The 27782-nt window shown below is 35.8% G+C and overlaps 1 protein-coding gene and 1 pseudogene across 2 annotated transcripts in view; one reads left to right on the top strand and one right to left on the bottom strand.

The window, feature by feature from the left end:
* Positions 1-849: 849 nt before the first annotated feature.
* The window catches only part of GOSR1 (golgi SNAP receptor complex member 1), a 41670-nt gene continuing 14737 nt past the window's right edge, over positions 850-27782 (bottom strand). For both annotated transcript variants that reach the window (XM_037491785.2, XM_037491786.2), the window contains exons 6-9: positions 25848-25922; positions 9616-9645; positions 4497-4579; positions 850-1188 (exon numbers count right to left, since the gene is read on the bottom strand). In XM_037491785.2, coding sequence (XP_037347682.1) covers positions 1064-1188; positions 4497-4579; positions 9616-9645; positions 25848-25922 — 313 coding nt within the window. In that variant the 3' untranslated portion in view covers positions 850-1063. The remainder of the gene's footprint in view (positions 1189-4496; positions 4580-9615; positions 9646-25847; positions 25923-27782) is intronic.
* LOC119230548 (enhancer of rudimentary homolog) lies at positions 1853-2131 on the top strand (annotated as a pseudogene).

The raw sequence follows: 27782 nt of genomic DNA, 5'->3' as shown, positions 1-27782 counted from the left end.
AATAGTGAAACCATTCTCTGGATGTTTGGAAAAGCTTAACAGATTTGGAATGAACAGATTTTTATAAAATACAGAATCCCTGGTACAGACAGTTCTTAAACTTTTGTTCTTAAATTATGAAGCATTTACAAATGGAATTATCTGGGTGGTGGCCCTTTTATTTCTTCTTACATGTGGCTTGTTGAACAGATCTCATGGAAAATTGAGCAGTCCCCTCAGTGAGTTTACCAGTGTTAATCCTGACATGATGAGAAATATTTAGGCGCATTGACATTGGCTATTAGTTTCTTTTGTCATGGTAGAAATGACATTTAATTTTCTTATACAGCAATATTATTCCAATGGAAGAAATAACAAAAAAATCAAAACAATGACTGCCTCCTTCTCAAAAAGCCTGTCATTCTTGACTTAATGCAGTTAAGCCCAGGTTGTACGCACACACAAAAAGAATTTAAAAAATCTTTTTTGCAGTGTGTGTCTTCTGTTTTATACAAACCTATCAGCATCTTCAAGAATCATGAGAAATGGAATTTTCCTTGATACCAAGAATTGGGGAAACAGTAGAAATTTATAACACAGATTATTGAGAAATGACTTGTGATTTCTCATCATGAGCATAAAATAAAGGGACAAGAATTATTTTTATTCACAACCCAATCTAGTGGTTTGAAAGGAAAGCAGTCTTTGGATATAAGGAAACCTGGTTTTCTGAAGAGTTCAGCCAGCCATCAGACTTGGCTTGTCAACAGCCTTTAAACACTGTCACTGAAACACAGAAACTTAGTTTCTGACTGGTTTACTTACCTTCTGGGGAGACAAAAGCAACTGAAAACACATTTTTTTTTTTTAAACTAAACACAGAAGAAAATGTGTGTTAGAAAAGACAGCACAGGAAAACTGTGGCTTCAGCTGAACCTGACCATGTCACAGAATATTTCACTATGAGTCTTGAGTTAATCCTGCTGGTCAGGCTAATTATCAGGGCAACTTCTCCTTCCTTTTTTCCTTATTCCAGATCAGGGTGTGAAAGCAGTGGTTGTCAAGAGTCTCTGGAGATGTCCCATCAATGGAAAGCATACAGCAACAATAGGATGGTACAGACACCAATAACACCACCCAAGATAAGGGAGTCTCGTCGCTTCCGGAGGTTGATCCGTTGGATGAGACTGTTCACAGCAGGAAAGCGATCTTTGAGAAATTTTTATTAAGGTCATATCTGGAAGAAGCCTCTTCAGTGAGAAGTCACAGGTATTATAAATATAGAGATCAGTGGGGTCCAGAAATGAAGTGATGAGATAAAAGAAGGAAAGAAAATTTTACTGAGAAAGTCTTGGGCACACATATGTCAAAACTAGGAATGCTCTACTGCTCAGTCACAGTCATCCCAATATATTATATTACACAAATAAGAATGAAAATTAAAAATAGACAGGGAGAAGAAAGTAACAATAGTGACAGCTACCTGTACAGAGGGATTACTGCAAGCTTCAGGGAGCCACTGTGGTCAGGAACAAAGGAATCGTGCAGAGTAGGGAGGCCCAGGTGTATCGGTATACAGAGCGATCACCACCTCTCACTTTCACCTCTTCTCTCTCAGAAGACTGAGAAGTTTTGCCAAAGAGTTTCAAGAAGTATCTGATTCTTTCCTCAGAGTGATAAGATTCTCATGGATTCAGACAATAAGAACCAACTCTAGGATCTGTATAATCAGGCATTGGTGAGTTATTTAAATATTTTTATTTATTTTGCAGTAGTAGATAGAATATGGAAGGAAAGTGGGTTAAAGTGATCTTGGTGTTCTATTTGGGGAACATAAAAAAAGAGATAGATTGCAGGGAGTTTGGTGCCATGCATGTCTCACACCATTTTCCTGCTACAGCAGAAGGCAGAATGTGTGCTGACCATAGATCTGTGAATGTGTTTGTAAAATGTATTAAGAATATCTGAAGAGAATGAATCTAACAGCCCTTCTGTCACATATCAGTTGTTTGATGTTATTGATGATTGGGCAGACCACACTTGCCTTGTTTACTGAGTTGATATCCACACATACCAGTGTTTTTATCAAGACTGGATTAAAGATAAGATTTAAGTGCTTCTTCATCAGCTAGCCCAATTGGCCAGGAAATAGTTGAGCTGGAAGTATTAGCTGGATGGGATGGCTTCGAACACAGGCATATACAGTGTGCTGTAGTATAAGATTTGTATTATAGTAATACTGTTTCCACTGATACACTCTGTCAGGACTGAGTATTAGATAAAATGTGAGGATTTGTTTAATCTGAAACCCTCACTGCCTGCTCCTTCTCTCCCCTCCACCCCCCCCCCTTTTTTTTCACTTAAAACACTTTTATGATGTTTTAGAGAGAGGCTATTCATTATCAGTTAATGTTGGTTCCAATCCTCCCAACTTCATATCTGCTTTAATAATATTTACTGTACCTCTTCAAGGGGGTAGGTGGTGAAGAGACAACACTGCAGTTATGTCCTCAAGGTAAAGTCTTAGTGAAAAACAAATAAATATTCTTTAGTTATTAAAAAAAAGAAAAAGAAAATTTTCAAACTTAGGGGTTTTATAGTCGCCACAACTGTATTTTTACTTAGTAGTTAAAAATACCTTCACGCTTTTACTTCTTTATATGTTGCAGACCAAAGTACATGCTTCCGCATCCTGTATTGTTCTGCATTTCTAGCAATGGTTTCTGACTATACACCTGCAGGTGCAGCCTTCTTGTTAAGAGACATTATATTAAGGTCAGAGAAGCTACCAACAAAATCACCTGAGATATGAGATAGCTGGAATAATTCCTATTCCCTGTGAATTCTCACTGCATTTTCCTGTAATGAAATGACTTTCAGCAGGGAATATATTTATTTGCAGACTTAAATAATCTACACATTGTGTGATTAAGACCATGTCTTCTTTGCATCTTGAACTTCATTGTGCATCTAGAATAGAGCTTTACACACTGCAGCCATTAATGTGTTTTTCAATTATTAATGAAAAAAAGCAAGAACTTGCAGAGACAATTTTAAAATGTAGTACAGGAAACATGAAGTAATGAGCAAGAACTATGATAAGGTACAAATCTCATTAAAGTAAATGCTTAATCTTTTCTTGCTTAGTAAAAAAAGATCAACAAATCCTCTTGGAAGAGTGTGAGAACTTTCAGCATTAGGAAACCCTTTCTACAGCAGACATGTTTCTGTCCAGTTCACCTCTAGGGAACGCCCTCTTTCCTTTTCTATAGATAGTTCATAGATAGTCCATGTAATAGGGCAGAACTCACCTTTTTCTCTGCTATCATGTATACATGCAAATTCAGGATTGATCAGAAATATCCCTCCCCCTTCTTGGCCAGTGACGGGGCTAGACAGTGATTCAAGCTGGGGCAATCACAGACCTCTTGGGACTTTTACCATAGCATTAGAAAAGATATCCTTCTTCCATGGGGATTTTCAAAATGGCAGGAAGTGACACTTGTAGCCATCTCTATCACTGACAAAGCCTTCTAGAGAATGAGGTCAGCCAACACACAGGAAAACAGAATGATATGGAATTGTCAGAGAGAAGACAGATTTGTGATAGTAAAATTTGATCCCTGAATATTGTCATATGTTAAGCCAGATTCCACCCCTGAATTTACAGATACTTGAACAAATTCTCTCCTTTCCCTTTTTAAGTCAGTGAATTAGGTTTCTATTACTACCTTAGTAGTCTTGACTAATTCATACCCATTTTATTTATTTTTTTAAACACGCATTCTTTTGGAATGATTATACCACTACTCTGTAAACTGTAGAATCCCATGTAAACTATAAACTATTTTAGATGTGTGGTTTTATTCTTTATAAAAAGAATAAAATTCATCAAAAAGAAAAAAAGCCTGGAAAATACCAATACATCAAATAAGGTACCAAACTAAAAAGTAGCCTTGAATTACCTAGGAGCAGATAATCAACTTGAAAATTACAGGTCTTTCCACCTTATTAATTGGGGAAGGAAACTTTTTCCCTAGTAGGTTTGACTTCTCAGAGAGAAAACAAATGTTTCAGAGTAGCAGATCTAGCAGTTTCTCCAAGAAAGGAAGAACTAGTAATTCTGATTTAAATTGGGAAACTGAAGAGTTGAAAAGGTCGCAGTTACAACAAACAAGCAGAGAATCATGAAAATATTCTACCAGCAATGGTAACTCATCTACACATGCGGCTGTTTGTGCTTTCCCCTTCCAAGTGCCTGCCACTGACATACTCTCCAAATTGGAAAAAGAAACAAAAATATATAACTTTTGAAGTACTCTTTCAGGAAAAAACAAACAACAAAACACTGAATAGTATGAAGTAGATGTGCAGGATACATTTATATTATGTAATTACTAACGTTCTCTTACTGGAACCGATGATTGTAACCTGACAGAAGAAGAGAAAAAGAAAAAGTACTCCCACAGACCCCGCCCCCCAAAAAACCCACAAATATAAACTTTCAAAAAGGATACTGGCCAAAGTGTTCATTTTGCTCTGAATTGACTTTAACATTCCTCTTTGTGAAGTCATATTTTCTTTTGTTGCCATAGCAATGCTGTAAGGGGGGAAAAGAGGATAATTAAATTGGCATTTCAGATTATTGTGCATGGACCCATCATATCCTTAAAAGTAAACAGAAAACTAAGGTGAGTAATATCATCTTGAAAAGTACTAGGCAGAAAAAAGAAAAAAAATCATTTTCTAAGTCACCTTCCCATGTCCTTTTTCTCAATGACCACTCCATCCTTACTGCTATCTCTGATTTCCTTTTTGGACTACACAGTAAATCATTTCCTGTGGGTTCTTTTTTCAAAGTAACACATGACACAAGACATTAACAGACACATTTACCAAAGTATCTTAAAATGGTTTTAAAAGGGATTCGCTATTAACATGCCTTCATAATCAGGAAAAACCATGGAGAGGGAAGTAGGGAATTACAACAATAAAAATAGAACCAAAGATGCAATATATCATAAAGTATTCATATACAAACAGTTCTGAATTTGTGAAAATATTATGTTCCAAAATCTACTTGTGAGCCAACTAGGCAGGTTTTAGGACACACATGCAACACTATGTTTGCCTTCCAAGCCAGATGGTAATGGTCATAGATTCATTAAGTGATTAGAAAGAAGGGGAGGGGCCTCCCTGGTGGCGCACGGGTTAAAGTCAGTGCTATCAAGATAATGGGCAGCCATTGCGGCATGTATTCGATCCTCAGCCAGGTAGCTAACCCACATGGGGCAGCAGACCTCTCCTGTCTCGCCTGTGGCTCCCCTCAGCAGTGTAGTTCAGCAGACCTGCCTGTTCTGCTCCCCGCTCTGTCTCTGGTGAATCCTCTCACCCCCTGTACCCTTGGTCTTTACCCCAGTTCTTGTATGCACAAATAAAAATAAATCTTTAAAAAGAAAGAAAGAAGGGGAAAAGTTACTCTTTGTGTATCTTCTCCATGTGTCTACTCTGATGTCCTATTTAAATGAATCTCAGTTAATATCTTTTAGCTATCACTACTAGGATTATTAACTTTATTTTTTATTTTTTTTTTACTTTTTTTTTTCCAAAGATTTATTTATTTATACAAGCACTGGGTACAGTCAGAAGCGCGGGAGGGTGAGAGAATTCACCAGAGCCAGAGCGGGGAGCAGAGCAGGCAGAAGGACCAAAGCACACTGCTGAGGGGAGCAGCGGGCGGCAGGAGAGGTCTGCGCGCCATGTGGGACCCTTCTCTGGTGGCTGGGGAGCAGCCGGGGATCGATCCGGTGCTGCAGAGGCTGCAGGCAGCTTTGCAACCCAGCACTCAACAGTTGCGCCACCGGGGAGGCCCGGATTATTAACTTTAAACAGTCGTATCTCCCTGGACATTAGAATCCTAGAGAGCAGGGTCAGTATCCATTTTAATATGTAACACACAGGGGAGTGCTTTTCATAATGACATTATAAAAAGTAACAGGTAACAGAATGTTCCAGAGAATAATTCCAAAAATAGGTGAAATACTGAAAAAAAAAAAGCAACAGAAATAAAGTGAGTTTAGGAAGATGGCGATTCAGAGCACAAAATTCCTGATCTCAGGACAAATTTTCTTCTCTATGGAGGAAACCAAGAACTAAAGCAGACATACTAGGGCAGTTCCATCTGAGGTCCCAAGTTCTTCTGAGATCTCCAGGGAAGAAAGAAAGACAAAGGGGTATACTCTCTCAGTGAGGAAAGTACCAAGGAACTAGATATTCTAGTTGACAGGGAAGGCTAGATTTTCTTCAAGCCTGGTGCAAACACAGGTTTTCACTGCATCCTGAGGAGCCCAGACAGTGGAGGATATGGCTCTCCATGTACAGGGACTGCAGCAATGGACTGAAATGCTCCCAATCCTGGCAGCTAGGAAAGGACTGTTATATACAACCAAAGACCTATAAGCAGAGAGCTGACAGTCTACCAACTGGTGTGGATGCCCAGCTCCTAAAAGAAAAAAATCGCTGAGCCATCTACTACCACCCAGCATGCCGCTGCTTTAGGGTCTCTAAAAGCCTGACTTATCAAGGAGTTATCTTAATAGAGGAAAATGCTAGGAGTACTCTAAGCAAATGACAAATGAATCAAAATTGACATGTCAAGATTTAAGAAGGCAAAGAATAAAACTGTATAAGAAGTTATGTGAAAGCATATTTATTGAAGCATTATTTAGAATAGTAAAAGACAAACATAAAAACACTGAATCCCTCCCTGCTCCCAAACTGGAAAGTTTCCAGTTTAGATTATGTTGTGATGACACTATGAAATAATATTTGGTTATTTAAAAAACAAGCTATATTATTTTTATTAATCTGAACGGACACTTTTGATACACTGAATAAGCAAGTCACAGAATGTGCAGGGTATGAGTCCTTTTTTATTTTAAGAATATCAAAACATCTCTATTATTTCAGGATAAGGATGAAAAGTCATTCCTGGACCAGGACAGTGTAGAGAACAACCAGTGAAGATTAGAGTAGAAGGAAACAAGAATTGTCAATTTTATAAAACATTGAATTTTAGATCCAAAAAACAAAAAGCACAAGAAAAGTCAAATTAACAACTTCCTTACATCATTAGCTTTATTTAATAATTTTTCAATGTATAACTTCATGCTATTCATAAAATTTCAATGTAAAAAATGAGACATAAATGCATGTCTATGAAAGAACAGGATACATTTAAAACGTGGTTGTTTCAAAATAACTTTATAAGATATTTTAAAATAGGCATTAGGCCCTTGTACAAAACAACAGAATTCAAACTTAAGCTGAGCAATCTGAGGCAATCTTTGAAAATATATATGCTTCTGTTTTTTAAACGGGGTCTGTCACCATCTTCCATATACTTTGACTCAGAAGTAAATAGAGAAGATTAAAAAATAATTTCCGCAAAGCACTTTGTATTCCTTGGAGACTGGATATTATCATCATACATTATGTTATTATCTTGTTGAATATGCATGATTTCCAGTACCACACAAAGTATATCTAAACATACTTTCCCATCTCATTCCATCATTTGGAGTCAAGCTGAGTGAAATCTAGACTGTTGTTATTTCAAGGGTCAAATACTCAGGCAAAACATAAGCTCCAAATAATATATAATGCTTTTAAAATGATAAATCATTGATGTGCTTACTGGAACTTCAACTTTCTTAGTTGTACTATGAACCAAACCCAGACATTTATTTTTTCAACAACAGACAATAATATTAGTTATACATTTAAAACTTAAGAGTAAATACTAAAAATATTAGTTTTTTTCAATAGATGACCTCAAGGTCTATATTCAGTTGTGTATGTATTTTAATATGTATTGCCAAATGTAAATTTTTACATATAGGATATGTAAAAGTAATTATTTGACACTTAACTTTTATATTTTCTGTAAATAATTGTAACTAGTTTTATACTGAATGGAATTTTAATTGTGAGAAATATCATATTTTGAAAAAATAAATAGTAAAAGATCTTGAACTGTAAGTGTTCTACTTCTTAACTATCTTAATATTGGTTAGCAAATATTCCTATCTTATCAGGTACTCTAAATTTTTATACTTTTATTACCAGTCCTTAAATGGGCCAGTTTCAAATTAAAAAGTTTAGTTAACGCAGTCTGGTCCTAGAAGATTAGGCATAAAGAGAAGAAAAAAAGGAAAAGGACTATAGGGAAACTTGAAGAATCCCTGGCAAAATATGATCTGACTTATGGACAAATGAAAAGGGAAGAGTCACAATGGAGATAATTCAGTCGATAATTAGGCAACTTTGTTCAGGTGGAAGATCCAGTACATAAAATTTAAACAAAATTCCATGACATGGTAATTGTATCTTTTATACAAGGTAACAATTTAAGACTGTTAAATAATGACAAGAACATATTATAACCCATCGAATACTACTATTGTTCATGTATTAATATAAATACAGTTAGGATATTAGCACTGAAACATTTAGCAATAAAGAAGCATCATATCAACAACTTATTTTCAAGAAGTTCAGGGGGAAAATTATGAGAAAACAAATGTGGCAAATAAAGTGTATATGGGAGTTCTATGTACTATTATAACTTCTCAGAAATGATATAAAACTAGAAAGTTAAAAGAATTTTTGTATTAATAGTTACCACTTACAGATTACGTCATAGCAATCAAGCATTGTGCTAAGTTTTACTAATTACCTTTAATCTTGACAACAATTTTTTTTTTAAAGATTTATTTATATATTTATACAAGGACTGGGTACAGTCAGAAGTGCGGGAGAGTGAGAGAATTCACCAGAGCCAGAGCGGAGAGCAGAACAGGCAGTCTGAGGAAACACACTGCTGAGGGGGAGCAGCGAGCTCAGCAGGAGAGGTCTGCGCGCCATGTGGGACTCTCACCCGGTGGCTGGGGAATGATCCTGATCCGGCACTGCAGAGGCTGCGGGCAGCTTCACAGCCCAGCGCTCAACCGCTGCGCCACCGGGGAGGTCCTCTTCACAACAATCTTTTACTGTAGGTACTATCAATTCCTTGTTTTAAATCAAGTAAGAAAGTGAAAGTTCCAAGTAATATCCAAGAACAAAGATCTAAAAAGCAGTACAGCCAGATATGAAACCAAATCATACTCCAAAGCTTGTACTCTTTCTATGAGGTGGTAAAGATTATTAACAGGAGTGGTTTATACAGAGCTCTGGTTCTAGAGTTAAGACTCAAAATTGAGGATTTGAATCTTTGACACTATTAATTATGTGACCACAGGCAAATTACTTACCTTAATTTCTCCTTTTGTTTTGGAGAGTGTCTATTTCATGGATTTTTTGGAGATTAAATAAAATAAAGCATGTAAAGCACTTGAGCTATATAATACCAAAGCCGATGGTAAGAATACAAATGTTTGTTGTTGTTTGCATGTAGTTCATTCAACCTCTCCTGAAAAGCACTACTTAAGCTATCACTAAATTCTTAAGTGTAGAGACCATACCTAGTTAATTTCCTTTTCACTGACAAAAAGTATTTAACACTAGGTGGAGAGTAAATCTGTTTATGCACAAACAAAAAAATTCACAATAAAGTAAAACAAAAAGAAAAATTCCTACCTTATTGTCTCTTCTATCAGACGATCTGAGCTACAAATAAAAGAAATGTCAAAATTTGGAATTATTAAAAGCACATTTAAAATTTGGACTTCATTTTTCTACATTTTATAGATAGGTTAACTTTTATATCATTTATGTAAATAGAATACTCAGATCTTTGAAAACATCTGAAGGAAATTCTAGATTCTGAAATAAATTTATCCACATAAAATTTTTGTTGTACTTTAAGTATTTCTTCCACAGATACACATAATGATTAAAGTCAGAATAATTTTAATAACAGCACAAATGAATGAAACTTCTTTAATATAGATAGCTCAAAGTCATCACCATCATCTATTCAAAACTTAAGAATTACAAGCACATGGTTGAGCCAGGAGGAGCAAATACAGTTCTGATGCCAATACATCTTAAAGTCCCTTCTCTTTTTCTCTTTCTCTTTCTCTTTTTTTTGGCAACAAAACCAGTGCTCATTTACCATATTTTAGAATTCAAGCCTGAATAAAAACACCAAATGTACCTCTCATCTATAAAACAATGGCCGTTATACACTACACATTGGAAAAAAACAAACAAAAAGTCATATTGAGAAGGAATTTACAGGCAGATAAATTGGGCAAAAGGGCAGCTATAAAGCAAAAAGTAGGAAAACAACTCCTAGACATCTGCATCCATTTGACACATTTAAGGTATAAAGGTAGGCACTCCAAATAAATACTTGCATTTTCCCCCCAACTACTTCTTTACAAAAGAATTTCTAAGCTCATTCTATAATCTAGTAAGTATAGCTTTCAATATCAACTAGTGAATCAGGAAATCTAAATTATTGCATGAATTATGGAACAGAGATGATCTTTTCAAATGTCACACATACCTTATATAAATCCTGTGACTAAAAATTTCAAACATTACAAAGATAATAGAGGGATTAAAAGCCAGGCTGTGTGGCTTTCAAATGTCAGCTCTATCACTTATTGGGCTTTCTGATATTAGACAAGTTACTCTGTGTCTCAGTATTCTTATCTGTAAAATGGCAATGATAATAAAAGCTACTTAACAGAATTAGAGAAGTTTTATATAGTGATTAGAAGTTCCTGGTACATAGTAAGCACTGTTTTTGCTATTACAATAGCAATTTCTCAGAAACTACAAACACTCTCTCTAAATCTAAGCATAAAGTTGATATAAATCTCCAGATAAATCCACAGTTCTTGTAAAATTTTATTGATTATAAAGTATGCATTTATTTTATTAACGAATATGTAAGGAACTGCCCCTGGAGAGTAGTGGGCCAGACAGAGGCTACAAAGATAATGCACTGACCTCCCCAGATCTTATAATAGATACACAACACATATATCTACAATTGTCTAGGTAAAGTGGTCAAATGGTCACAAAAGATAATGGTTAACTGATTTAAGGTTAATACCTCCTTGTCCGATACAATGGTTTGATTCACTATCCTCATCAATGTATCCTAGTACATCAAAGGGCATAAAAATAAGATATTTATGAATCTAGGCCATGAAATATGAAAACAAATAATTTTATTGCCAAGATAAATGAATTAGTTTTGTGGTAATTGCCTAAATGAAGGTAAAAACAATTAAATAAACTGCTAAATTAGTACAAAACAGTAAACAATATTAATTTCCTAATACTTATGAAAAGGTTATTTTGAACCATGTACTGTTCTAAATGCCTTATTTATTTTAACTTCATCCACAAACTCTGAGATTCTACCACTTTCATCATTTACAGATAAACCAATTAAGGTCTGGAGAAATAACTCCCCCAATGAGCAACACAGTAATTGGCAGAGATAGGATTCAAACTCTAGTAATCTGACTTTAGAGATTTAATTCTTACCATCTTGATAAATAATAGCTCCGTTCCTCTCTTTTTCTCCCCAGCCAGTTTGTTTTCCTCTACTACTTCTAGATCATCACTTGCCCCTACACTAGCAAACAATCTATAATCTTGAGATTCATTCCATCTCTCTAACCCTCCCTTTCTCTCATCTAGTAAACTCCAGGTAATTGGAAGATCTCCTCATTGCAAATTTTATCATTCTAGACAATTTAAGTAGCTAAAAAGGACATACTAGCATACTCTAGGCAGACAATTCCTTGGCCACTTTTACTCCAAAGAATGACCACATTAATGCTCCTATAATTTCTTAGTTTTTCTCAGATTTGTAAGTTCTCTCCTTTTCTAGTCATCATTCAATTTTTGTCTTACTACCAGGTAAAGGGCTGCTCAAAAGGTTCTTGAGACAAAATTAACTTGGTTCCCCTGATTTCCAAAAATTTAACATGGAACCCAGCAATATAAAAAAAAGAATTATACACCATGAAAAAGTGTGTGTGTGTGTGTTTTTTTAAAGATTTATTTATTTATTTTATACAAGAACCAGGGTACAGGCCAGATGTGCGGGAGGGTGAGAGGATTCACCAGAGACAAAGCGGGGAACAGAACAGGCAGAGTGATGAAACACACTGCTGAGGGGAGCAGCGGGGCTGACAGGATAGGTCTGCTCGCCATCTGGGACCCTTGCCAGCTGGCCGGGATTGAACTAGCGCTGCAGGCTGCGGACAGCTCCACAGCGCAGCGCTCAACAGCCTGTGCCACCAGGGGAAGCCCAACAAAGTGCGGTTTAATCCACCCCCAGGATGCAAGGCTGGTTCAATAATCAAAAATCAGTCAGTATAATTCACTATAAGAACAGGAGAAAAAAAGCACTTAACAAAATCCAACAACCATTCATGAGAAAAATTCTCAGAAAAATAGGAATAGAGGGGCACTTTCTCAACTTGAGAGAGCATCTATAAGAACTAAGATCTGGAAGAGGGCAAGGAAACCCATTCTCATCATTTTTATTCAACAGTACTAGAAGTTCTCAACAATGGAATAGAGCAAGAAAAGGAAGTAAAAAAGGCATAAAAATTGGCATGGAAAAATTAAAACTATTTGCAGATGACAAATTGTCTACATGGAAAATCCCAAATAATCTATACAAACGCTCCTAGACGTGAGTTCAGCAAAGTTGCAGGATACAATAAAACAGGCAAAAGCAACTTTATTTCTATATACTAGCAATAAAATGTGTTGCCAAACTTAAAAAAATACATCATTTATAATTGTTCAAAAAAGAAATACTTAAGTATAAATCTAATAAAACCTATATATAGATTTTTGTGTTGAAAACTAGAAAATGCTGATGAAAGAAATCAAAGAAGATCTAAATAAATGGAGGGACATACCATGTTCATGGATTGGAAGACTTAACATAGTAAAGATGTCAATTCTCCCCATTATACAGGTTTAATGCAACTCCTAGATATAGACAAGATTATTCTAACATTCATATAGAAATTCAAAAGAATTAGAATAGCTAAAGGAATTTTGAAAATAAAGGAATGAGAGAAATCAGTTTACAATTTCATGACTTATTATATAACTATAGTAATCAAGGCTGTAAAGTACTGGCAGAAAGACAGACAGAAGGGTCAATGAAACAGAACAGGGAATCAAGAAATAGTCCCACACAGATATGCCAAATCCCCCCCCCCCATTTAAATCTCATAATAAGCTCTTGTGGTGACTATCGAAAGAAGTGATTTTTTTATTGAGATGAATTTCATATAACATAAAACCATTTTAAAGTGTACAATTCAATGGTATAGTCGCATAGTTGTTCAATCACCTAGTTCCACTAGTTCCAAATAATTTCATCACCCCCCCCCAAAAAAAAACCCTGTACCCATTAAGGAATTCTGATTTTTTGACAAAGATACAAAAGAAATTCAAAGTAGAAAAGACTATCTTTTCAACAATTGGTGCTGAAACAACTGGATACCCATAGGCAAAAACTGAAACTTTACTGAGGTCACACATAGAAAAATTAACTTAAAATGGACCACAGATTTAAATGTGTAAAACATAAAATCATAGAATTTTTAGGAAAAGAGAAAGACTTTGAGATCTAGAGCTAAGCACAGAGTTCTAAATTTAACAAAAAAAAAAAGTACAATCCAGAAAAGGAAAAAAAAATGCTAAATTGGAGCTCATCAAAATAAATCCACTGTGAGCAGTGGATGGAATACTATAAAAAGATGCAGCTATAAAAAGATAAACACTTGCTATTTGCAACAACATGATGGAACCAGAGGGGATTATGCTAAATGAAATAAGTAAGAAGGCGAAAGAATTACCTGATTTCACTCATATGGCATATATATATATATAAAAAGAAGCAAAACAAAGGAAATAAAAAAACTAAGCCAAAACAAACTCTAGACATATGACTGTAGACTGAGGCTACTAGATGGAGAGGGATGAGAGTAGAAACAAAGCAGGGAGTGACCCAATGGTCTGTGGTAAAGGATCATGTGTGCTTTGGTGGATGAGGTGTGATACATATCTGAGGATGTATGAACTATTCCCTTTAATATTATACAATGTAAATCAATGCTATCTAAAAAAAGGAAAGATAAGAAGACAACTGTGACTCTGGGAAGAAAAAGAAATGATATACAGGCTGGGAAAAATATTTGTAAACCATGTACCTGACAAAGGATTAGTTTCTATAATATATAAAAAACTCTCAAATGTCTACAGAAAAAAATCAGTTAGAAAATGGGCGAAAGACACTTCACCAGATAGATACATGAAAATATGCACATGGAAGGAAATCTTACACCATTAGCCATTAGGGGGATGCAAATTAGAATCACAGTGAGATATCTCCAGACCAAAATGACTAAAATAAAGTGACAAATGCTGGTGAAGATATGGAGAAAATAGATAATTCAATACATTACTAGTGGGACTGTGAGACTGTATAGTCACTTTGGAAAACAGTTTTAAAACTAGCTAAAACCTAAACACGTAACTACCATATGAAACCCAGTAACTACACTCCTGGGCATTTATTCTAGAGAAATAAAAGTTATGTCCACACAAAAATTTGTACACAAACATTTACAGCAACTTTTCATATAATAGCTAAAAATGGAAACAACCCAGGTATTCCTTCTTGGACGAAGTGTTAAACTAAAATATTAAGACTACGGGATACTAAACATTCAGCAAGAATATGAAATGAGCTATCAATACAAGCAACAACTTGTTTGCGTCTCCAGGGAAACATGCAAAAATATTCAATCTTAAAAGGTCACATACTATATGATTCCACATACCTCCCTGAGATGACAAAATTATGGAAGTGGAGAACATGGTTGCCAGAAGATAATGAGGGGTGCGGAAGGTAGGAGGGAAGTGAGTATGGCTATAAAAGGGCAATGTGAGGAATCTTTGTGATAAATAAGATCTAAAACATATAATATTAGTATTTTGATTGTGATAGTGTTATAACTTTATAAAATGCTAATTAAAATAAAAAGCTAAACATTTAAAAACCGAAGTGTTGACTACTATACCAAAAAACAACAAAAAATCCATTTTCAAGGTAGCTGAATATACAGGTAATTATATTAAGTAGAATACATACGACTGTGAAGGGTGTTTAAAACAAGACAGAAACTATTCTATGGGAAACATAGTTCTATCTAACTAATAAACTCAATCTGTCTAGAAGGAATGTAAACATATAAAGATAAGCACTTCACATAACTCATCAGAAAATCAGTCAGATATACTTCATTATTATTAACATTATCTGCTTTCTGTAATATTTCAAGATATAGCAATACCTCTCTCCCTTTTTTTCTTTTAGGTAACAATGGTTTACAACACTGTACATGATTTATAGGTACAGGATCACACTACTTCAGATGTATGTTATACTACCACCAAGGCACCCATAGTCCTACAACAGCATCTCTTTTGTATCTGTTCTCACCCATAGATATCAGAGCTTTAGCTGGACTAACTAGCTAATAAGCTAACCTAAATACTAGACTTTAGTTAAAAAACAAACTCACTATATTTTTGTATTCCTTAAGAAGTGGGGTTGAAGAGGCCAGTAAGAAACAACTTTGTATGTAACAGAGAATGAAAATTCTTTGGTGGTATTTGTGGCATACAGCTATGATCCTTGTTTTATGTAACAAGTGCTTTGTGTAAAAAGTATGTTTTCCATAGGTTAAACACTACAAGACATACATCTTGGTAACATTTTTTTTTAAAGATTTATTTATTTATACAAGCACTGGGTACAGTCAGAAGTGTGGGAGGGTGAGAGAATTCACCAGAGCCAGAGCGGGGAACAGAACAGGCAGACCGACTAAATACACTGCTGAGGGGAGCAGTGGGCGTGGCAGGAGAGGTCTGTTGTGCCATGTGGGACCATCGCCACTGGCCAGGGATCGAACTGGCACTGCAGAGGCTGCGGGCAGCTTTGTAGCCCAGCGCTCAACCACTGCACCACCAGGGTAGGCCCATCTCAGTAACATTTTTAAAAACTCATCCCCCGAAACAAAAAGAAGGTAAACATAAACAGCTGGGATTACATCAAACTAAAAAGCTCTGTCGGGCCTCCCTGGTGGCAAAAGGGGTTGAGCATAGCACTATGAAGCTATTCGCAGCCACTGCAGCACGAATTTGATCCCCACCCCACCCAGGGAGCTACCCACATGGCGCAGCAGACCTCCTGACTCGGCCGCTGCTCCCCTCAGCAGTGTATTTCAGTAGATATGCCTGTTCTGCTCCCCACTCTGTCTCTGGTGAGTCCTCTCACCCCGTCTGTACCCCAGTTCTTATATGCATAAATAAATCTTAAAATAAATAAATAAAAAGCTTCTGTGCAGCAAAAGAGACATTAACCAGAGCAGAGAGACACCCTACTGATTGGGTGACAATTTTTGCACTCCACACAACTGATAAGGGGTTGATCACAAAGATTTACAAAGAACTCACATGATTCAACCAAAAAAAGTAAACAATCCTGTTAAAAAAATGGGCAGAGGGCCTCCCTGGTGGTGCAGGCAGTTGAGCGCAGCGCTGTGAAGCTGTCTGCAGCCTCTGCAGTGCTGGTTCGATCCCCCTGGCCTTGGAGCAACCCACATGGTGAGCAGACCTCTCTTGTCTCTCCCGCTGCTCCCCTCAGCAGTTTTTAAAATAAAATCTTTAAAAAAAAAATGGGCAGAAAACTTAAACGACACTTCTCCAAAAGGAAATGCAAATGGCCAACAGATATGAAAAAATGTTCCACATTCCTCATAATCCACGAAATGCAAATCAAAACCACAATGAGATACCACCTTACACCAGTGAGAATGGCACATATTAAAAAAACTAGCAACAAAAAGATTTATTTATTTATACAAGAACAGGGGTACAGGCCAGATGCACGGGAGGGTGAGAGGATTCACCAGAGATAGAGCGCGGAACAGAAGAGGCAGATTGACGAAATACGCTGAAGGGAGCAGCAGGTGTGACAGGAGAGGTCTGCTCGCCATGTGGGACCCTCACCGGCAGGCCGGGATTGAACTGGCACTGCGGAGGCTGAGGACAGCTTCACGGCGTGGCACTCAACTGCCTGAGCCACCAGGGGAGGTCCCTTGGACATACATTTTCAATTGACTTAGATAAATACCTAGGACCATGACTGCTAGATCATATGCTAAGACTTCATTTAGTGTTTTAAGAAAACTGCCAAATTAGTTTTTAAAGTTGCTGTGTCATTTTGTATTCCTACCAGCAATGACTGAGAGCATGTTATTCTATATGCTTGCTAGCATTTGGTGTTGTCAGTATGTTGGGTTTTAGCCATTCTATTAGATGTATGGTGGTGTCTATTTGTTTTAATTTGCATTTCCCTACTGACATATGACAAGGAGCACTTTTTCATATGCTTATTTACCATCTGCATTTTTTCTCAGATGAAGTGTGTTCAGATCTTTTGTCCATTTTTTGTCATTTTAAGAGTTCTGGTTTTTTTTAAAGATTTATTTTATTTATGCATACAAGAACTGTGGTGTAGGCCAGAAGTGCAGGGGTCTGTGTGTGTGAGGGTCACCAAAGATAGAGTGGGGGGCAGAACAGGTGGATCCACTGAAATACACTGCTGAGGGGAGCAGTGGGCATGACAGGAGAGGGCTGCTGCGCATGTAGGTCAGCTCCCTAGTGGGGGACAGGGGAGTCAAACTCATGCTGCAGCAGCTGGCGATAGCTTGATAGGGAGGCCCCGTAAGAGTTCTTTTTATCTTTTGGATAATAATTTTTTATCAGATATGTTTTGCAAATGTTTTCTTCATTCTGTGGTTTGTCTTTTCATACTCTTAACAATTGTCTTTGGTCAAGTGAAAGTAAATTTTAAAGCAGTCCTTATTACTAATTTTTTTTTTTAGTAGATAGCTTTGTTGTTGCAGCTGAAAACTCACTGCCAAATCCAGAGTCAGCTAGATTTTCTCCTGTGTTGAAGTTTCTAGAAGTTTTACATTTAGGTCTATGATCTGTTCTGAGCTATTTTGTGGAAAGCTGTAAGGTCAGCATCTATATTCATTTTTGGGGATGTGGCTATTCCATTGTTTTAACATCATTTGTTGAAAGACTGTCTTTTTCAATTAAATTGCCTTTACCCCCATGGCAAAGATCAGTTGACTATATGTGTGCAAGTCTCTTTCTGGCTTTTGATTCTGTTCATTGATTCTCTCTTCCTTCACAACACCACACTGCCTTGTGTGTGTCCACAAGACACAACACATACAACAGGAAGTCACATATAAATCAGGAAGTTTTTCCCCCTCTTTTTTCTCCTTAAAGTATTTTAACCAAACAATTTGATGCAGAAAATAAAATTTATTTATCAACAAATCTGTTCAATTATAGAACAAACAGCTTAAGAGAGAATGTGAAGGTTTTGATTTTGCTGTTTTTCAGATAAATGATTTAAAAGAACTGAAAAATTCTGAAAAATTATCTGCATCATTAGGAATCTATGAAATAGTAAGCACTTTCTAATTACTTTCTGGAACCTCTAAAAAATGTATGTGTATCAATATAAGCTAATCTGCTTCCATAAATAAAAATGGAACTACACTTTTCATTATATGCATGTGCTTCTTTGACATACTTAAAAGTCAGAAGACAATTCTTACATAATTATAATCAATATTAGCAACCACGACTTTCATGAAACTATAAGGAAGAAAATGGTTAGTTCCTCTCTCCTATACACTAAAACCATGGTTATAGTAAAGGCTCAAGCATTTGGTTGTATGAACTCACTTCATGGAGTTGTTACGAGGCTCAAAAAAGACAATGCAAACAAAAGCACCTTGTCAATTGTATAAGCCTACAGATGCTTGACTGATAAAGATCAAAAGCACTTTGACTTTCCTAATTCTCAACATAAATTGCTTACATTTCAAAATATAACTTGAAAGTCATACTTTCTATGAGTCTTCCCCCACTCTATTACACATTCAGGCAGAACTAATTCCTTTTTAAACTGTAATATTATGCTTTCATAGCTCTCTGTTCTTTATTAATTTATTCAAGAATAGTACAAACATTTAAGATGTCAGATATATGACACACTGGAGAAAAAATATGAAAAGCCACACACTTTTATCACATATCTCACCTAATATTTAAAACATATTTCACAGGCTATCATAATTATATGCTTATTATTTTTCTATCCAGAATGAATTACCAAGGTGTAGAGATTGTGTCTGGTTCATCTTTGATTCCCTAGAGTTTAGTACAATATGTAGCACACAGGAGACACGCATTAAATGCTTGATAAATGAATCAATGAGCAACATACAGTAATTGGATTAGTAAAATATCAAATAGCATTAACAGTAAAATAAACCTTACAAGTTTCTCTGGGGGAGGGAAAAATATATATATTTTACAAACACATATCTGGGGAGAGAAATTCCTCACTATAGCGAAGGACTTCCAACTCAAGTTTTTTCCTGTTCAAAAAAGCTATTTACCAACTGAAGATGGATATGATTTTACTACAGACCCAAGTGAAGAAAAATGAGTTCTGTACAAAAACTCCTAACTATGTTACTCTGCTTTGTAAATTTGGACAATATCACATGAATAAAAAAACAAGCCAAGTATTGCTCGGGGAAATACTATTTTGTTTCATCACCTATTTCAATATGGTAGATAATTATACCACCTGAGACAAATGGAGCTTTGTTAGGTGAGTTTACAATACCTGATGAAAGGAGTGACAGATATATAGTAAATAATCAAATGCTATCAGTTTCACAGGCTAAAACTTCGGCTCCCTATTATACAAATGATCCCTGATATAGATAAGGCATGTATCTTAAGATCTTTTCATATTCCTATGTTTATGATTAATACTATTACATATAATTTTGGGCCTCCCTGGTTAAAGACAGGGGTTAAAGACAGTGCTACCAAGCTATTGCCAGCCACTGCAGCAGAGGTCAATCCCCTGCCAGCCAGGAAGCAACCCAGATGGCACAGCAGACCTCTCCTGTCTCACCTGCTACTCCCCTCAGCAGTGTATTTCAGTAGATCTGCCTGTTCTGCTCCCCATTCTCTCTGGTGAATTCTCTTACCCTCTGCACCTCTGGCTTATACCCCAGTTCTTGTATGCATAAATAAATAAATCTTTAAAAAAAATTTTGTCTATAAACTCCCCATTTTCCTCCTGTTTCCTCAGAGTCACTTCACTATCATTACCTTTATTAATGGTGTTTTCTCCTTGGAACAATGGTTCACAAGGAAAGTATAAGTATGTGTGTATACATATAAATCATTTTATGATAATTATCAAATAATAGTGAGCAGCAAATAAAAAGAAGTGAGGCTGAAGTATAAATGCCATTGTCCAACTAGATTAGATGTATGCATTAGCTAATAACTTCCTCACTACCAGCTCTACAGCACATAACATTCTGGTTTGGTTCATAAGAAACTGTCATATATCTTTAGGATTTATGAATAGTTGAGGAAGAAGTTAATATCAAATCCTGAATGCCAAGAGTCTGCTATATTATCCCATTCATGACATCTCATAATCTGATCAGTGGTTAACTGGAATCAGAAGGTGATCATTTTGTTTCATATTTTACAAATATGGTCATGGCCCATTAATACAATTAGAATTTCATGTCACAAAGACTATTCTGGCATCTAAAGTATCTCAATTTGATGTTTATAGCAGCACTATTTACAATAGCTAAGCTTTGGAAACAACCCAAATGCCCAAAAATAGATGACTGGATCAAGAAGATGTGGTACATATATACCATGGAATATTACTCAGCATTCAAAAAAGATAAACACATGCAATTTGCAGCAACATGGATGGCGCTGGAAGGGATCATGCTCAGTGAAATAAGCCAGAAAGAAAAAGAAAAATACCGGATGGTCTCACTCATAGCAGGAATCTAGAAAACTTAAATAAGGGACCAGGAAAATGAATAACTATAAGAAAGTGAAAATCAAAATCAACAAAAAACTATGAACCAGAGACACTCTATGGGGGGTAGGGGGCGGGAGGGGAGAGATTGGGGTCAAAATAAGGGGGTTGCAATTGTATGGGGAATATAAAAATAAAATTTATTATAAAAAAATAAAGTATCTCAAGTTGATTTAAGAAATGTAAATTGACAGGACATACAAAAGGTTTTCTCCTTTAACATTTGCTTTTCTTACTCTTTTAATTTTTAATTTATACACCCTCTTCTTCAAATGTATTTTTTTTATTGAGATAACACTGGTTTACAACATTGCATAGGATTTAGAAGTACAGGACCAAAACTCCTTCAGGTGTTGTTATCACACCATCCTCTGTTTTGCTGTACACAAAACTGCCTCACAGTTTACAAAGCCCTTTTACATGCACTATCTTAGCAACATTACGAAGCAGAAATCATAAAAATCATTTTGATGAAGCAATGTGGTATTGTAGAAGCAACAGAGGGTGTGGGTTTGAATCTCAGCTTTTACTAACTGTAAAAGGGAAAGTTGGTTAAAATTATGAAACAAACAAAATGTGGGGGAAAAAAACTATTCTGCAACTACAGCTTTGGATCACCCAACTGACAAGGCTGGTAAAATTTAAAAATTCAAAATTTAAATAATCTAAACAGAGCATAGGAAATGTCGTAAGAAAAACTGTCAGCAGAGAAAAGGTAAACTCTAACAGAGATAAGATGACTCTACTCATTTATGAACATATTTACACCTAAATGTACAATTACAATACAAACACAAATGCCATCTCAGATAATAACACAATCATAATCGCTAATCAATGGCATGATGAAAACAAATTTCCAGCTAAATACTGTAATTGATCCTGTTGTTTAAATCTAAATGTTGCTTTATTTATGCAGTCCCATATTTGAAAAGTTACATGAAACAAAATCTTTAGATTCTGAGTGCTTTTCATTTTGTAAATACCTGAACTCTTATTCTCTCATGTAACATAAGACAGCTACTACCATCATTTTAAAGATGGAAAAATAATCCCCACACGGTAAGAGGCCAGGTCACTTGAATTTTATAGAAACGACTGGTCTTTCAATTCTCAATAGTGTTATGCCATGTTGGCTCCCTAATACAATAAAAAATAAAAATTTAAAGAACCAATCACAGAGAAAACAATGTGATGTAGAACAAGTATGGAAATATATTAGACAACATGGATTTTAGTAAGAGCTATATTAGTAAACAGTTATGAGACCTTGGCCCATGTCCTCTCTGAATCTTGTTTCCTCATATGTAAATAAGATGCTCATCGAAGAATTTCATTATATACCATATAAGAATCTGAACTGGGAATTTAACAAGGAATTCATTTTACAAAGCAAGGGAAAAAAATTTTTTCCCACCACATTAATAAGTTACCTTTAGTTCTCAAAATTAGATTTCATATATAATTAAAGCATCTGTACCACTACCTCATGCATAGTATGCATTCAATAAATATTTGGGAAATAAGTAAATGAATGAAACAGGTTTCTTTACTGGTGCACACATGTATATATACATATGGATATGAAACCAAAATTAATACCTCTGTTTACATCATTTATTCATGTAACGATAAATATTAAGTATTTGTGATCTTAAAAAATAAAACTGTTAAGCCGAGAAGTCTTTTATGTGTTCTTACAAACTGATGTGTTAAATGTAATTTTACTTTAAGGCCTCCCTGGTGGCGCAGCAGTTGAGTGCTGGGTTGTGACGCTGCCCGCAGCCTCTACAGCGCCAGTTTGATCCCCGGTGGCTGGGTGAGGGTCCCACATGGCACGCAGACCTCTCCTGCCCCCCGCTGCTCCCCTCAGCAGTGTACTTCGTCACTCTGCCTGCTGTGCTCTCCCCTCTGGCTCTGGTGAATTCTCTCACCCTCCTGTGCTTCTGACTGTACCCAGTGATTGTATAAATAAATAAATAAATCTTTTTTAAAAAAATGTAATTTTCCTTTAGGAACTGAAAAATTATACTACTATTTTAAATATGCTGACTACTTTTAAATATGCTGATAACATTGTAAAGATCTATTTTTAAATTTCTGGAATTTTCAAGCTGAGTGCTTAATATAGCTAGTCTGCAATTCCAGGTGTAATAGTGACATGCCCACAAATTGGAGGACTTACATAAAAACCTCGCCCTTCCCAAATTATGGCTGAAATTTTTCAGTTTTACTCTCTAACTGGTTGTATATAATTTCTATTTTAAGCAATAAAAATCTCACCAACTGCTTTTCCCATAAATTTATAAATGAAAATTTCAATTTCTCTTTGTTAGGTCTTCTTTTTGGCTGCTATCTCTAGGGAGGGGGAAGTGTTGTTACAATGTGTGTCAAGAACAAATAATTGGGTTAAAATGAGAGAGAGGGTACATGGCAAATATGTTTCATTTTGTGGAATAACTCCAACTAATTTTGCCTGGAACACTATGTAAAAGGAGACTGCGACTGCATCTGGAGGCACTCCAGAAGGAAACCAAATAACAACAGTTGAGAGAGTTAAGTGGAGAACCAGTAAATTTCAGTGTTACAGCAGCCTACATTTTCAACTAAGGAAGAACTAATAGTATCGCATGAGGCAGAGCAGTAATATTAAAAGGAAAAGTGACTATTGGATTGAGCATTCAGGAGATCATGGATGTTCCTAGTAACAACTGTTCAGTAGAGTTGTGAGGGAAGAAGTCAATAGGCTAAGGAGAAAATGAATACTGACACAGACAGCAAGTATATTGACATGCTAGAGCTCTAGAGTCAGTAAATAAGATGACTCAAAAGTAGAATATTTGATGTAGCAGAAAAGGAGAGTGACAAAAGGCAGATGGATATATTGAACTAGCCAGGAGAAATGCCCATTCCTTTAAAAGCTATAGGAAAGCATAAAGGAGAAAGAGGAATTCCTATAGCTAAATTTGTAGTAAAGAGCCCAAAAGTTAAAAATTTCAATGATGTATGAGGTAAGGACTTGTTTTAGGTGATGGGACAAGAAAGTTAAGAAAGAGAATGAGAAGTTTTAGTAGAGAATGAGAGAAAGAACAAAAGACTATGAAGTAAGCAAAAGATATTAGATAATGCTGACTACTCAGATGACTTGGAAACAATGAATTTAAATTAATCTGTATATTGGTTGCTTTTTCGCTAGCCCTCAGATACAGTAGTAGAAAAGTTGACTGTGGATTGGGATGGCATTTCACAGATTAAGAGTGGAAAGACAGGAATTTAGGAAAGGCCAAATTGTTGGAAGTATTTCAGTTAATCAAATGATAAAAAGCAGCTGATTTCACCTGGGAGGATGGTGAACTCCCCCCAGAAATTTGTGGTCAGATTACTGAGTGTATCACTTTAGACAAATCATAGCATTTTAACATTTGAAGTAATCTAGACAACCTTTACTTTGTTCTGACAGTAGAAAGTTTTGCAGCAGCAGTAATTTAATATTCATTACATTAAACATATTTGCCCAAAACTTTGAGGATTATCCAGCTATCCAGTTTTAGGTTTTTACTTCCACAGATTATCTTGGAAAATTAATTTTTATTGCTTTTCTATCTATGTTTTTGTGTTTAATCATATGCCAAGTCAACATCAAGTCATCCTTAAAGTAATGAAAAGACTACATTTCTAATTGTTTAATTTCTTTTGAGGCAATAAATATAGAAACACTGATACAATCTAATCCCTTTTTTGTGCTACTTGAGTATACTATCCCTTAAATTACTTCATACCCCAAGATTGTATGAATATGGTTCTGGATGTAATGAACAAATCTTTTTATGGTGATCTTTATAAAATATAAAAAGAACTACCAAAGACATGAGTAACTACAAACTAAGTATCTTTCTAGGAAAGACTGCCCCCTTGTGCGAAACAACAATATTCAACAATTAAAAAGAACATGAATAAACTATGTCTAATACTAGAAGCAACCAAGCTTCTAAAAAGATCTTGATCTTTTATGTTATCTCAGCAGCTTATATTCAATGAACTGAACAGTACAGTAAGCTCATGTGGACTATTTTATGACAGACAAAATGTGGACTATTTTATGTGGACTATTTTATGTGGACTATTTTCATGTGGACTATTTTATGACAGACAAATGACTATTTTATGACAAAATTCATAACACTCAACTATCATGGATACTAGTTCAAGTGCTTGAAGGCTGAGCTCACAGAGATAAGCAAAGCTCTGAACCTCAGTTCTACAACAAAAACATAAATACTAAAGAAACGAATACATGCCAGATTAAAAGTAGATGAAAGAAGGATGGAATATGAAAATTTGTTTTAAAATGTATTATATATAGTTCATCTCAGTTTTTTTTTTATATTTTCTTTTGAATTCTTGGAAAACAAGGTATTTCCTGTGGATTTGAGGTATAGACAATTATCCTTTCAAAGTTTCTTGATGTATAGAAGTGATAATAGGTCACTCAAAAATTAAGTCATTATAACATTATCACTATTATTAATGATATTATTAATAAATAATGGACAAAAGTATTAGAACAAAGACTTGTTAAAGAAACATTAAAAACAATAAAAACCAGAAATATTCAGGTAACAAGTGATAGGAATGCAGACGTTTGATACTTGACAGCATAATATTTTTCTTAATTAGGTCAAAATAGTGCAATTCCATTTCTGTCAAACAAGGTCCTTAGAAGAACTAAGTGCATTAGCATTTGATAAAGTATGTCTTATAAATAAACATCATAAAATATCTGTTATGTAAGTAAATGAGTTAATAAGAACAGTAATCACATAGCATGCATACATTCAGTAATACCTACTTTCGCAGGTGGTCATGTTCTTTCAAAAATAGTTCAGTTCTTCTGTTGTTGACTCCAGACCCACTTTTATATGATCTAGAATAAAATAGAAAAAGTTTAAGAACATTTTGGGCAGATACTACAAAAAAAAAAAAAGATTAAATGACTGATTCTCATAATATGCAAAGTGGACAAATTGAGCTTCTCCAAAGTTTTGAAGTCACCTCCTTCTAAAAATGACATCTATTTTTTTTAAATTTTTTTTAAAGATTTATTTATTTATTTATACAAGCACTGGGTACAGTCAGAAGCGCGGGAGGGTGAGAAAATTCACCAGAGCCAGAGCAGAGAGTAGAACAGGCAGAGTGACGAAGTACACTGCTGAGGGGAGCAGCGCGCAGCAGGAGAGGTCTGTGCACCATGTGGGACCCTCGCCTGGTGGCCGGGGATTGAACCGGTGCTGCAGAGGCTGCGGGCAGCTTTGCAACCCAGCGCTCAACCTCTGCGCCACCAGGGAGGCCCTAAGAACGACATCTATTATAAATAAATATGATTGCCTCTCTAATTTAGGTCTAAGATATTATTATTAACCAAAATAATCCAATCGTTTAAAAAAAGATTTATTTATTTATTTATTTATTTATACAGGCACTGGGTACAGTTAGAAGTGCGGGAGGGTGAGAGAATTCACCAGATCCAGAGCGGGGTGCAGGGCAGGCAGAAGGACCGAAGTACACTGCTGAGGGGAGCAGCGGGTGGCAGGAGAAGTCTACGCGCTATGTGGGACCCTCCTCCATTGGCCAGAGAGCAGCCGGGTATCGAACTGGCGCTGCAGAGGCTGTGGGCAGCTTCGAAACCCAGCACTCAACTGCTGCGCCACCGGGGAGGCCCCTAATCTAGCATTCTTAAGTAAAAAAACTTTATTATCTCATATCTTGATTTTCTCCAAGTGGAAGTAAAACATTGAATTGACTAGTACACAGTACATGGATGGGAAAGCTACTGAAATAGAGTGGTTTCCTTTACAATGGTGCATGCAGTGCAGCAACTGAAGCCTCAGGAGCCCTGAAATGAAGCTGAAGATTGAAATCACAATAAAAATGTTGGAAATTGTCAAATAATTTGATATAAATCTGGCATACTTAGGGATTCTATCTTGATTTTAAGTGATTTGAAATTTACAAGAAAAAGTTTTAATCATTATTATGAACACTTTTATGTTTCTGCTCTTACAGTATCAAAATTTTAAAATTGGGCCTCCACGGTGGCGAAGCAGTTGAGCGCTGGGTTGCAAAGCTGCCCGCAGCCTCTGCAGTGCCGGTTCAATAAATTAAATAAATAAATAAATAAATAAATCTTCAAAAAAATTTTTTTTTAAAACTCAAGTAACTGCACATATACTGCAGTAAGACAAAAGAAAGTCATGCTACTTTTTTTTTTTTTTTTTTTTTTTGGTGGGACCCTCACCGGTAGCCAGGGATCAAACCGGCGCTGCAGAGGCTGTGGGCAGCCTCACAACCCAGTGCTCAACCGCTGTGCCACCAGGGGAGGCCCAGGTCATGCTACTTTTTAAAAGTAAACTATTGCTGAGGCTCACATGTACAAAGCACAGTGGAAATGAGAACACCAGGAAAAGCGACAATATAACATGAGAACACACTGAACTTGGAAGACTGATGATTCAAATTTGCATCTATACAAATTCATTTATTAGCCAGTTAACCATAAAGTCTCTTAATAGTTTTGTAAAAGTAAAATCAAACCCCACAAAAATGCCAATACTACTAATTATTACTAGCATATTTCACTTCATGAATTACAATCTGCCTCATGTTAATTTGAGCATATGCCTCATACAGGACCAGACTGTGCCTACAGGACAAGATTGGTCTTTTTCAATTTCTGCCTTTTACTGTGACATATTATCTTATTCATGGTTCATAATCAATAAGTTTA

Source organism: Talpa occidentalis, unplaced genomic scaffold (genome assembly GCF_014898055.3).
Source record: "Talpa occidentalis isolate TD23 unplaced genomic scaffold, MPIMG_talOcc4v2.1 talOcc4.7, whole genome shotgun sequence".
Classification (NCBI taxonomy): Eukaryota; Metazoa; Chordata; class Mammalia; order Eulipotyphla; family Talpidae; genus Talpa; species Talpa occidentalis.
Note: the sequence above shows the minus strand (reverse complement) of the source record. Positions and strands in the feature narration are given on the sequence as shown.